The 13,986-nt window shown below is 40.0% G+C and overlaps 1 protein-coding gene across 2 annotated transcripts in view; it reads left to right on the top strand.

Moving 5' to 3' along the window:
- rock1 (Rho-associated, coiled-coil containing protein kinase 1) overlaps nucleotides 1-13,986 on the top strand; it is a 29,785-nt gene that overhangs the window by 3,765 nt on the left and 12,034 nt on the right. For both annotated transcript variants that reach the window (XM_070844501.1, XM_070844499.1), the window contains exons 2-12: nucleotides 6,604-6,685; nucleotides 8,871-8,971; nucleotides 9,160-9,297; nucleotides 9,467-9,642; nucleotides 10,660-10,744; nucleotides 10,985-11,129; nucleotides 11,310-11,448; nucleotides 11,696-11,787; nucleotides 12,762-12,921; nucleotides 13,332-13,407; nucleotides 13,545-13,633. In XM_070844501.1, coding sequence (XP_070700602.1) covers nucleotides 6,604-6,685; nucleotides 8,871-8,971; nucleotides 9,160-9,297; nucleotides 9,467-9,642; nucleotides 10,660-10,744; nucleotides 10,985-11,129; nucleotides 11,310-11,448; nucleotides 11,696-11,787; nucleotides 12,762-12,921; nucleotides 13,332-13,407; nucleotides 13,545-13,633 — 1,283 coding nt within the window. The remainder of the gene's footprint in view (nucleotides 1-6,603; nucleotides 6,686-8,870; nucleotides 8,972-9,159; nucleotides 9,298-9,466; nucleotides 9,643-10,659; nucleotides 10,745-10,984; nucleotides 11,130-11,309; nucleotides 11,449-11,695; nucleotides 11,788-12,761; nucleotides 12,922-13,331; nucleotides 13,408-13,544; nucleotides 13,634-13,986) is intronic.

Here is a 13,986-nt window from a genome sequence, read left to right as displayed (position 1 = left end):
AGGTAGTACAGACTAAGCGATGGGTTGCTGTGATAGAAAAAGGCAAAATGATTATTTTTACCTAATAGAGTGTTGTAGCTAATGTGTTGATGAGGAAACACTTACCTGATTGAATGAATGAGATAACGAATGGGTTAAAATTACATTTGCAGGTTATTTGCCACTCAAATTAGATTTTGTCCCAGAACATATCTATGCTGACTAATTGAAAGAGGTGCTTATTATTATTATTATTTATTTCATCATAACTAGTCAGTGGTGCTGTGTGGCAAATAAGCTGTGGAATGAAAAACTGCTAGTGTGAAACATTTGACTTGCTAATGTTTTTTTTTTTTTTTTTTACTCTTTCACCTGCAATTATGGTCCCACCACTAGAGTCATAATGTGGCATGTTTTCAGTTCAAAAAGTAAAACCAGGGTCTACGAATGTTTGGTATAAAGAACTTGCGTACAGGGAGAAGGACAGTTTTTAGTCACAACAGATTTAAGCCTTGAGAATGATTTGGTGAACATTTTAATGGAGTGCTTCCTAATAGCCCTGAATAGTCAGCCTGCTGAGGCCCAGCCAGAGTAAAGTCAACCCTTGTTTTGCCTGTGTGCAGTTCCTGGCCTGCCCTCGCTGCAGCGACCTTTGCCTTTAATGGGCAAACCCTACCTGTGAGGTGTTGTCTGCACTGATAATGCAGCTATAGTTTGTATATGGTTCTAGAGATAGAGACAGATCAGCATAGTTTTGACACAAGGAATGGTCGTCAGTCAGGAGCATATATACTACATGATACTATCATGACAAGATGAATCCAGTACTTTTTACTGGATTTGGAGATTTGGTGAAATTAAATTATTCAGCCTAATTTTCTGTAAATTATTAATTTGGAGCAATGCACGAGATGACCCATTACCACTCTTTGAAAGACCATTCAGACTATTTCCTATGTTTAACCCTGTTAAGTTGCAGACTGTGTCCAATTTGCTTATTCTTTGAACTAGTTGATGGAGCATGTTTAAGATATCAGGGTGATTGAACTTCCAGGGAGCCTTATTTCAGGTTATTCCAGTGCTGTTAAGTCATGTTTTGAATGAATATGACAAAACAAACAGTGTGCGGCATGATGCCCTTAAATCCTAAATTAAAAGTTTAGCTTAAATAGAATTCACATATAGACAATTTGTGATAAGGCGGATGCAATTATTTTACATAAATGTTTCCCTTTTTTTTATGTTGCTTAGCCTTTTTTATTGATTATAGCCTTTTGATTTGGAAACTCTGGAATCTGGATGTTGCAGCCACCTTGAATGCACCACCACTTTTTTTTTTTCTTTTGCAAAAAGAGCAGAGCTACATTGAGCCTAATGTGCAAATAACTCAAAAAGTGAAAGTGACACAATTTTCAAATGTGTTTCAATTCTCCACACGATGATTTTCATAGCATGCTGCTTTGAAGCAACAAAAGCACTTAAATAACTTTGGCTTGACAGTTATTAAGTAAACTATATGTAATTTGTAGTTAATTGGCTAAAATATGGAATGCTACTAGTTTGGTCTCTTTTTTTAATCCTAAATTGTACCTCCTTGAATTGGAAAAACATGTATTTGTGGTAACAGTTATAGTCAGTGTTAGATCCATCCCCATTGTCAGAAAGGTTCAGGGCTGTCTGTTGTAAACTGCTCTCCTCAGCTATTCAGCGATGGGAACAACAATTGGCTGAACTATTTGTAGCTCTGCATTCCCTCAACTGACTGATTATGTTCAGGAATGCATACTAAAATGATCCAGTCTTTTAATAACGGAACGCTTTTGCCTTTGATTAACCCATTGAACTACAGCCTCCTGCTTTTCTTCCATCAAATTTCTTAAGGGCTACAAATTCCCCTGGTTGGTTTGTCCCACTTACAAAAGACCCTGCGTCTCCTGTCCGCTGAAGATGTTTGAAGTGAACTAGGTTGATGTTTAATGAGATGGTTATTTGTTGGGGTGAGGTCAGAAATCCTGGGCAGAGCAGTCAGGACAGCAGAGTTTTGCTCGAGAATCCAGAGCTCGGTCAGTGGAAACTCGTGAGTGCTCTCCACTGTTGGAATAACTCAATTATATTTTGACATGAAAGCATTTGTGACAGTGATTCTCGCTCATTGGGACCTCATAAGGAAATGGAATGCCCCTGTTTTGCCACCCCTGGGTTCACTGTCACTGCCATTTATCCAGTAGAGTTGTTAGATATGCAGTCTTTCTAGGTAAGTGAGACTTCCTGTCAGGAGATATTATGCACAGCAGGATTGTGCGAAAGGAGTTTTGACCAAGTGCCTTGTCAAAAAAAAAAAAAAAAGTGTAACAAATCGATAAATTCAAAAGTAGATGGATACATATTAGATGCCCTTAGATTTCCATTGCTATCTGCCTGCCTGTATGTGAAAAAGTAGCAGTGAGGAATCACTGTGGTATTTCATGCTTTGAACAGCTTCACTGGTTTGTATGATCACGTTTGTGTTTACACGAGCACAAGCCTGCAACGGAACTGCCTTTATTTGCATGGCAAACTGAATATCTGCCTGCACAATTGCTCACATGTGGAAAGCATATTGTCTTGAGGAGGTGGCAGAAAAGGAAGTGAGAAGCAGGGCTCGACTTAGGCCAGTCCACATGCCTTGTGCTGGCATGCAGAAAGGGATGATGTGGCTGAGTCTCCCATGGAAATTTTAACTCAGACTTTAATGTCTGGAAAAGAGCTTGTCTTGTGTGGATTTCTCTCCCCTAAAGCTTAAAGAAATAATTGCCATATGTAATGTCAACCACTGGCTTGTGCATTTTTGTGTAACTATACATTTTTTAACATAATTACCACATTTCATTAATAGGGTGATGAGGTGGTTTTTCATATTATTATTTAGTACTCCCAGGGATGTGTCGCCCTCTGGCTGGAGCAGCATCAGCAGAAATAGGATAACACGGAGTTCCACAAGCTCTGGTTTGTTTTCCCAGCAAATTTTCCCAAGACTGCCACATAATGAAACATAGCCTGTGCACTGCTACCACTCAATGCCTGTTCCAGTGAATTTCACGCATGGTTTTGCTCTCTTTCTAATAGCGCAATTTGTATTGCGCATGTTCCATTTTAACAGTACATCAACTTTTAAAATTAGATTAATATTGTCATTTGCAGTGTTGATTCAGGGTTACAGCGAATGAGGATACCTCAGAGGCTAAAGGCTAGATCCACATACATTCAGAATTTAGACACTTGTTGCATTACTGTTTATCTGCACTGCTGCAGCTTCTTTTCCCATTTTGTGCTGCACTTTTTTTTGTCATTGATGCCTTTTCCCCTCTGCTTGCCTGGAAAGCAGTCAGAAACTCCTGCGCCCTTGGAAATTTCAGAGCTGCAAGAAGTGCGGTAAAAGTGCTTGTCTAAGAATAGTTTCACTTCTGGAAATTACTCAGAATTTCTAGCTAAGAAAGAGCTTTGTCAGTGATCCTAGACCGTCAGCCTCATATTTGATAGTGTAGCCTGGAGCTGTGTTTGGGCTTGGCCATGTTGGTAATACTGGTAGCTCCATCTGGCCCTGCGGCAGAGTGGTTTGATAGCTAGAGCTAGATAGTAGCAGGTAATATTTGGTTACCAAACCTTAACCTTGTGATCACAAGCCAGTCAGCAGAGGTTAGTTATGTCTCATATTTAGATATCAAACTTCCTCTAAGTGGGCGTGTGGTGATTTTTAAATTAAAAAAAAAAAGATTAGAGGATTAGAACTACATGTATGATGAGACAGTATAAATTAGTCCACATGTAGAGATCTTGCCATGTTTATACTCTGGTAGCCATCACTTTAATATCTTTTTGGTGGACATTGCAGGTAGTGTGGCAAATAAATGAGCAGGACTACATTATGGCAATAATGGATTTTTATATGGTGATATGCTATTCATAAAATTGTTTATCAATTGATTTTCCAGAAAACGCATATCAAGATAGAGGATTTAATCTGTATTGGCCATTCACTAACTTTGTTCTATTTAGCGATTAAATTCATTTTTTTTTATGCTACAGTGTGATTATTTTTTTCTTTTTGAACTTACTAAACCTGGTTCTTTTGTCACCCTGGTGTTTCAGTAGAAGACTCTTAACACAGCAGCCATCCGATTTTTCTTTGTTTTTTCCTTTATTTGTTCCTCTATTGGACTAGCCAGCCCCACATGCATCAGCCCTCCACGCCCTCCTCCTTTCCGTCATAGTGTTAGGCACAAGTGCTGATTGAATATAAGGCTCACTATGTGACTCTGCTTGGGATGGATTTTTTTTTTTTTCCTCCCTTCCTTCACTTTTTGTTGAGAACTTGTTTGGCCACATACCTAAAATAGCTATCTGACGTGTACAGTCCTGTTAAGGAATGTTACTGTGGCTGTCCAGAGTTCTCTGCGGCAGGAAGTTATGCAAACGTGCATTGCTGAGCACAGAGCCTTGTGATTAGGGTCCTGAAGGACTTGGTTCTTCAGCTTTTTTTCCAGTGCAAGCTGGCTGGATACTGTATAGCCAACAAGGCCCCCTTTTTCTTCCAGCCTATGGTCTGTCTTGTGTAAATTCTCATTCCTGAAAGTTGACTTTATGATTTTTTTTTTTTTTTTGCAAAGTTGAGCAGATGATGGCTCTCAGCTTAGGCATGTCTGCTGATCACAACCTACCCTTTCATTAATCTCCCACATTCTGTCCCCTGTGAATGTCTACATTGCTTTTGTTCTTCCCACCACCTAGCTATTATTCACCTCCCCTTTTTTCCTTTTCCCCTCCCATCTGCCTTTTTTCCTGCTTCCACCCATCCCGCAGGGCGCTTACTTGTTTTATGTCTCATGGGGGTGGGGTGGGGGGGTATGGCCCTGACCTCCACTGCTGAGCAGGAGCAGCAGAGTTACTTAAGAGGATTCCTCGTCTTGCCTGAGCTGCTGATTCATTGTGTGTCATCATTGTTTTGCTCAGAGATGCAAAAAGACATGTCATTATTTAACAGAATATCACACAGGAATGACAAGATTCTTTCCATGGTAGTGAGTTCAGAAACTATGTAGCTTATGTAAACAAGTCAAGTAAAGTTATTTATTTTATATTTAATGGCCAGATCAGCTGTAATATTTCTCTCTGGCTTTCAAGTAGAGAAAATGCAGGCTAGGTGACCCTTTGTCAGAAGATGCTCACTTTCAACATCTGGCTCACACCCTGCAGAGGGAATGCATAACGGTATGTTATGTTCAAGTGCTTGTGTGTCTGTCTTCTTTCAGCCTTTCTGGATTATGGAAGATTAGATTAAATCCCACCGGCAGCACTTATGCCCCTGCCGTGCCCGAGACAATCTACTCTGTACTCTATGCACTTGGAATTCCACTATAGTAGCAATAATTCATCAGTATTTTGAAATGGGTATTTCTGCATTGTCCTTTACAGTTTTATTTAGGGACACCATTATTCTTAACTCGCTTTTTACAGCTAACAGGGAAGATGTTGCTCAGATTGTCATGAAATGGATTCTCACAGGGATCAGAAACTGGTGAGGTGGGAGTCACTTCTGTAATTTCAGTGGGTGTTCCAGCACTGTATTATAAATTAACACAGCTTACCTCACCACCCCGGCACCACCCTGTTGCCTCAGTCATCAAAAGGCACTTAGTTTCCTCAGTTGCTTTAATTAGAACGTTTGTGACCATGGTGGGAAATTCTGGCTTTGGTCATCCAGCCTGAGTCTCCTAGGCACTTTCTTTTTTACATCAGCCAAATACATTCTATTAAAGGTGTAAATGTTGCACAACTGTGAAACACTCCTTTTCACAATGTCCATGTTTTCTTACTGGCTTCAAGGTTTTCCGGTGTTATGGCTCATAAATGCATTTCTGGTCAGCAGCTGACTCAAGCGTCCAGACATAACAGCCTCTCTCAGGATGCCTGTGCTCACATGAACAGATGTACACTTTCAGCTGTACAACTATCAGTAAAACAACCTTGACAACAGTAAAAGCAGACATGTTTACTTAGTTTTTGACATTGGCTTTGTTACAGTAAGTTTCTTATAGAAACACAAATAAATGTTTGAGATATCGGCCCGTCCTATTTGTTTGAGACAGCAGGATTCTGTGCTTAAACGTATGGATAATTTTGTGAATTTACATTGACCTTTGTACTTTCCATGTCAGGTGACAATTAAAATATGTTTACATACATTCAATACACAACTGCCCTTTGAGACCCTTCATAGGATCTGTTATTAATCACATTAAGAAACTGTAAATGTTTACATTGAACACTGATAGCGCTGAAATCCAGCACTATCAGTGTCATAAGCTAAAACATCATTAATGTAATCCAGGCTGGAAGCCCACTCTTAAAGAGTTTGGTCTAGACCTGCTCTTTATGGAAAGCATCTTGAGATAACGCTGTTATGAATTGGCAGTATATAGATAAAGATTGATTGATTGATCCTAGCTTCATGCAGAAGTGTCTTCAAAGCCGTTCTACAGAGACAGGACACTGTTTTGGTTTTTACATGTTGTCCGTGATGTCGCAGGAGTAGTATTGACTGCGGCTTTCTTTGCCTCCTTGTTAACCCATCTCCTCTTCCCTTAGGATGGCTTGGACGCCCTGGTGTATGACCTTGACTTCCCTGCCCTGAGGAAAAACAAGAGCATTGACAACTTCTTGAATAGATGTAAGTAGCTCACATCATTCTTTTTCCCCCTCATGTCCTCCTTCAATGTTGATCTGTCTTTCACTTGAACCATTTGTGTTTGCAGACCCTGTTACATATGGGTATAAGCCTAGGCTCAGAAAAGAAGGCTGTTTTTGGGTCACCGCCTCCATGTAGGCTTGGGCACAATAGGTGTCTGCTGCTTGGTGTCCCCAACAAAGGGGCTTTCATAAATGGCTAGTGACCCACATGACGCCTATCCTGATGGCTTCTCTTTTGCACAGAGCCCTTAGACTGGGGAACCCCCATAACTATGTTTAGACAAAACAAATACCAATATGAGGATGATAGACAGGCTGAATCTGTCTTTCCTCGACAGATCTAGTATAACTGCCCAATTCTTGGCATCTGCACTACAACTATCATGTTACAGCATTTACCCCAGAACTTGTTCTTGTACAGTCAGCAATGTCTGAGGTGGGGGGCAGGGCATATCTTGGGGATAAACATCTTTTTCCTGAATTACATGTAGACAAACATATAATTCAAGTGGAACACCTACACCCCAACTAAAATAAAGAACAAATGTTTGCTCTCACCATCTGTGTTATATCTGCATAGTCTCCCTCCCTCTGTTGGTATGTTTTGTCGCCTTCACTTTTAAATGTCCTTGTTTTCTTACGGAATTCTTCCCCAGTAAATAAACGTGTGCACTGACTCCTATTGAGATCCGTTATTCACGTGCAGCATTGATCGGGTAGTCGGGGCTTTCATGGTGTCTCTCACTTCACGCCCTATGCTGTAGAACACACAGATTGCTGAATGTGGCCTTCTCTCATTAGGTCTACAACAGAAATGCAATGGGTGGTTGCATTTTCCAATAATCGAGTATGAAATCTTTAATGGCTTTACTGGAGGTGGTTGCTAAATTAAAGAGCATGGCCTGCCCTTGTGAGACATGGGTGGGACATGGGTTAACCGTTTATTTTTGTTTGTATAATGACTTGTCTTGCAGTCTCATCGTGGCTTTTAAACATTTTTATCTGTTTGAGGACAATTAAATTCAGCGTTTCATATTTGAAAATCAGCCCAAGCTACTGTAAACCCCTGGGCTAAATCTGCCATTAGGCATCCCCCCCTATTACTCTTGGTACAATACTTTTGTATATAGCAGCCAAGTGTTGGAAATGCATTGATGGATATGGACTAATGGAGTAGCTGTCTTGTGAGACACTGGTCCTCAGTAACATGCATTGCCTGAAGGGCTCTTTACTCTGAATTCTCTCCTCCATGCATTGTGCTTTTCACCTCAGCTGATCGCTGCTCTGTATGTACGCTGGGACCTCCTAGAAATAATTCTCCTCCACTCTCCCACACATGCACACACACACACACACATAGTATATCTCTGTAAGGCAACATAGAATCCAATTTGTACCTTTTCTAAACATGGTTTATATGTCTTTTTGGTCCTCTGGGATTTTTCAAGTAGGGATCATGATCTCGGGAACCTCTGCTCGGAGTGGAAATGACTCACTCTTAAATGTTCTTATTCTAATAACTCAGGCCTTGCTTTTTATTTTTAGATCAATTGAACTTGGATGCCCCTGCACCCCCCTTTTCCATGCGTTCCCGTGCCAGTTGTGACCCATGTGAATTGAAAATTATCCCCCCCAGTTTAGCTATGACCAAATTTGGCTGAACAGTAAATACTATCTCTCCTAAGGGAGCTAGCATTGTTACACCAGGGAGAGGCCAGCTCTCAGTAAGAAGCAAACTTTCCCTGAACACCATCTCTCAGCTGTGCGGAGGCGCTGTCATTCTCTTCTGATCTATTTGCCAATAGGCTGGATGTCCCTATGACAGTTGACCTCTGCTATATGCCGACATGATGTGACACTTAAGTTATGTTGGATAATAAAAACAGGGTTGCAACCACTAGAATCTGAATTCTAATAACAAAAATTAAAATAAAACCCACACTCTGCAAACTCTCTCAAGCACTTTATACTGTATTAACTGGAAGTTGCTGTTTTTGCCACCTATACCTGTGATCTGCTGTGATGCCTCAATGCACAAGGCTAAAGATAAGGCTCTTCTTAAAGGTCAATGCAATAACTTTGAGAGGAGAGTATGATTCTCTGCATAGCTTTCTTTTCTATTGACAATTGTCACTTCTTTTTTTTTGTGTGTGTGTGTGTTACAGACAAGGACACCATTAGTAACATTCGTGATCTACGCATGAAAGCGGTGGATTATGAGGTGGTTAAAGTTATTGGAAGGGGAGCATTTGGAGAAGTCCAGTTGGTAAGAAACATTTTATGTTTCTTGTGTTGTGAAACCTATAAACCTAGAAGTATTCTATTCAGTATTTTGTTTTTATTTGTTCAAATGTCAGATTTACAATGATTAAATAAGAAATATTTCTTACAATTAGCCCTAAAACAATGCTGTATGACTGTGCTGTATTGATTGTCACCTCTTCATCTTTTCAGGTAAGACACAAAGCCACAAGCAAGGTGTACGCCATGAAGCTGCTGAGCAAGTTTGAGATGATCAAGAGGTCCGACTCCGCTTTCTTTTGGGAGGAGAGGGACATCATGGCTTTTGCCAACAGTTCGTGGGTTGTGCAGGTATGGAAACCTACTCATTCTGGTGGAATAATATGATATGCAGGCCACACACACGCATAAACCCTACCTTATATGAAAGTTTCAAAGAGATTTGTTCACTTTTTAGACTGGTATTATTCTTTTGTATTTATTGTTTTAACTAATTGTTTCCCTCGTTTCTATTCTGCAGCTCTTTTTTGCATTCCAAGATGACCGCTACCTCTACATGGTGATGGAGTACATGCCCGGTGGTGACTTGGTTAACTTGATGAGCAACTATGACGTCCCAGAGAAGTGGGCCCGCTTTTATACTGCTGAGGTGGTGCTGGCTCTGGACGGAATCCACGCCATGGGCTTCATTCACAGGTAACAACAAAACTTCTACCTAATGCCGTCATTACCTCATACCGCGCTGTTGAGCTACCCTAAACTACCACAGGGGAAATTCCTTTTAACACGACAGCCCCAGTGTCAACCTGTAATCTAAGGGGGCTTTGTAATAAGTAGGAAGTAGTTCAGGGTCACAGGTACTGTTTTTAGCTTAAATGCTTGTTACTTGCAAGTGTTCTAACTATAGGTGTCATGCTGCATTATTGCTTGTTTTCAAAAGTCTGAGAGACCCTGTTTACTTAAACACCAAATTCTACACTTTCTACACAAAAACTAGTGCTTTCCTGTTATTATTACAGTGTCTTGTCATATGTTTTTTCAGTAGCTCTAGCTTCTCTCTGTGTACCTCAAACCAGAGTGGTTTTTAAATGAGTTTTAGTTGCGGTTACTGTTGCCTTATTTCTCTTGTGGTCTTTCAGAATGAGTTGAATGAATGCTATATATGTGTCTATTAGAGTTGCTTCCGTCCAGTTTAATAATGCTTGCAGTAGATCTGTCTATCTCTTGGAGTTGTCGGGTAATTGGTGTCTTCACTAGACAGCACCACTTTTTTAAGATATAAGTTCTATACACACCAGCCCAGAAATAGATTTTCCGTCTTCATAAAATTGTTACTAATATTATTCTACATACTAATCAGCTCTGTGCACAGCGGCAGTGGTGGAAAAATCATATCATGGCAGTGGTATTAAATAGTTCTCGCTGTTTTCCCATTGGCTTGGTGGAAGTCGTAGTGAGAGGAAATTTCAACAAAACATAAATTCTGCTCTGTCAGTTCCCAGCCTCCTTCACACCTCTTTAAATTTGACCTATCACTGCAACAGCAGCGCAGCACTTTCAGACCGTTATGAAGTGGCATCATCAAGCAGCTCTAACCTTAACTGTTCGCATACATACCAGCAAAGTGCTTCAGTTTACATGCTGCACGCTCGAGTCTGATGCACTGTTTGTGTTGTGTATGTGTTTGATATCACTTCATTTTTGCCTTCTCAGGGATGTGAAGCCTGATAACATGTTGCTAGACAAAGCAGGCCACTTAAAATTGGCAGACTTTGGGACCTGCATGAAAATGAACAAGGTATCACATTCATTTTTTATTTATTTTTTGTCAACATTATGAATGTTAGCATACCACATTCATTTTCAAATATTTTATGTATACAATTGTAGGTAGGTTTGCTGATAACTTAAGTCAAAGGAAAACGTTCCAGGCAACTATTTTGAGGGGTTAATTATTATTATTATTTATTAATTATTATTATTATGAACAAGTACTGATTTACCTTTGAGGTTTTTAAAAAATTGTTTCTCTCTCCAGGATGGTATGGTACGATGCGACACAGCAGTGGGAACTCCTGACTACATTTCGCCTGAGGTACTGAAATCCCAAGGAGGAGATGGCTATTATGGCAGAGAGTGTGACTGGTGGTCAGTGGGGGTGTTCCTGTACGAAATGCTAGTTGGTGAGTATTTGCTGAAAAGACAAAATCACAACAAAAACCTCAGATCATTTTTACCTTTTCCTCTATTATAAAACACCAAAATTTAGCTTCTGAAGTCTTTTCATGCTCAGTGTGTATGATTCCCTCAGCTGTGGACATACCAGTAACCCACGGCTCTTGTTTGTCTTGTGTTGTGCACAGGCGACACTCCTTTCTATGCAGACTCCCTTGTGGGGACCTACAGCAAAATTATGAACCACAAGAATGCCCTGACCTTCCCTGACGACAGCGACATCTCCAACGACGCCAAGAATCTCATCTGTGCTTTCCTGACTGACAGGTTAGATAGTGGCATACTAAGCACTGGATTTTTAAGAGGGTTCTTATCATAAGGCCCTTTCCCTATTTAGACATTGATTAGTGTCCAGCTTAGAGGACCCAGAGTGGAAAGAATCTTGATTTAAATATACATAATAACGTAGAATATTTGCCTCTTTGAAATCAAATATATAAGAAATGCAAATCATGCATATAATCGCTGACACTATCAAGGATCAAACGAAGTATGTCCTCCTCGACCCCCTCAGGGAAGTTCGACTCGGCCGTAACGGCGTAGATGAGATCAAGAGGCATCCTTTCTTCAAGAATGACCAGTGGACATGGGAGATCATCAGAGACAGTAAGAACAGTTTCACTGTTAAGATCACAGATTACTTTCACACCTCCTGTTTCATTTGGCAGCCTGCTCACTGTTACTGAGCAGTGACATTACTGCAATCATGTTTTCCATTTGACCTACTACAGACAGTTGCAGGAAATTCTTGTCAACGAGCCATTCATTCAGTATCCTTTCCAAGACTAAACGTGACTCCTGCTCAGAGTAATAATTGGCAGCACCATGTTTTTGAGGCCAACGATGGGGGAAGCAGTCCATCGCGAATGTTAATGCGCCAGGATTGACACTGGAGCACAGAGAGATTAGAAATGTAGGGCTAAATCCAGGAGCTATAGTCAGTTCTCTAGTGGCTTTATATTTAATACTTAACTAGGCTGAAGTCAGCACTTTGGTGTTGGCCACCCCCGTCGTTCCACTGGCTGACCAGCTCTGTTAGCTGGCTGGTTTCCCTTGTTTTAAAGAGGGTTTCAAAAGAGATCTGTGATCCAGAAAAGCTCTGTGTAGAGTAAAATTAAACACTTGTTTTTCTGTCTTATCAATCTGCAAAGATAATCTACCGCAAAATATAGTTATGACAGATTAAAAAAAAAACATATAGTATTATAATGTATATATTTATTGAAAATAATAGAGATGGAACAGAGAAAAGGATTAAGTGACCATTTCAAGGTCTTATACAAGCATGTAAATTGCAGGTATGTTTTCACATAATAATAATAATGAAGAACAGCCTCTTTGATTACTAACAGATCTTAATGTTTTCTAGTATTGTTAATGTATCAGTAAACACAGCAACAAAACAGCCTATAATTTTGATTATCAGCATCATAAAACATTATGAACGTAACAATGACAATAACAAGACTGAGTATTAAACTATACCTTTAACACATAGTGACCCATTATACACGATGAACTACGGCAGCCTTATTTATCTTGTATCGTCATGAAGTTCCATCTTTTTGTCCCCTGTGCAGCGGCTGCCCCAGTAGTGCCTGAGCTGAGCAGTGACATTGACACCAGTAACTTTGATGACATCGAGGAGGACCGGGGGGAGGAGGAGACCTTCCCCGTACCAAAGGCCTTCGTGGGCAACCAGCTCCCCTTCGTAGGCTTCACTTACTACAGCAATCAGCAGTAAGTCTGCCAGGCTTCGCTCTGTACCGTGTTCACAGTCATTGTGGAGAATCGTTGGTTTTGATTCCTTGTCCACACTAAATTGTCCACATAATTGCACGTTTGCAAAAATGTACTTTTTTTTTTTTTACAGAGATGTAGCTATCAATAGCAATCCAAAGAGTGCTTCGTCTTCATGGCAAAAATCAATTTATCATAGTAGACATTGTTTGAATACCTTATTTTGAAGTAAATGCGACACATATATTAACTGTTTGTTTGCCTGTAAATGTTACTATAATTTATAACATTCTCATACATAAATATCTAGTCTGTTTATTAGTGATAGTGTCAGTAGTTAGGTTTCACTTAGAGAAATTAATTGAACTGTTGTGGTTATATATCAGTAATAAAACATGTTCTGTTTCCAGCCTGTTGCGCAAGTCCAGCAGCGCCACAAAGACCAGTGACAAACGTAGCAGCTCCACAAAGGAAGACAAGAGTCATGTGAGTAGACGGCTACAATTTTTAAGAAGAAAAACAGTGACTTCAACACTCCAATGACTTCAGATTCCCTTAATGCAGGTATCTGTAATATTTGTATTTATGAAGATCTAACCTTGTTTATCGTACGCTTTTTTTAGCTGGAGAACCTGCAGAAAAGGATCTACCAGCTGGAGGAGCAGCTCCATAGTGAAATGCAGCTGAAGGATGAGTTGGAGCAGAAATGCAGGTATGGAAAAGGACGTTTCTTCATACATTAAAAAAATGTAGCTGTTTACATAGTTAAAGTACAGATGTGATGCAAATACTTTGGCCTTATAGACTGCTGCAAGACAGACAGCATCACAGACAGTGGTTTACGTATTTACCTCTAACAAAAGACATTTTATTGCCTCTAGTTAAATTGTGATATTTGTAAATACAAACAGCCATAAATATGTTATTATGTCATGGTGCCTATGAGTCCTCTGATCCCCTGGTTTCATGTGCATCCTTGAGTGTTCATAAGGAGTAAACCAGACTTTAGTACGTATTAATGTAAGTGAGATTTCCAGTGAATTAATGTAACAGACATTCAGTGTA

The sequence above is a fragment of the Pempheris klunzingeri genome, chromosome 15 (assembly GCF_042242105.1).
Source record: "Pempheris klunzingeri isolate RE-2024b chromosome 15, fPemKlu1.hap1, whole genome shotgun sequence".
NCBI lineage: Eukaryota > Metazoa > Chordata > Actinopteri > Acropomatiformes > Pempheridae > Pempheris > Pempheris klunzingeri.
This window is presented reverse-complemented; position numbering and strand designations above follow the sequence as displayed.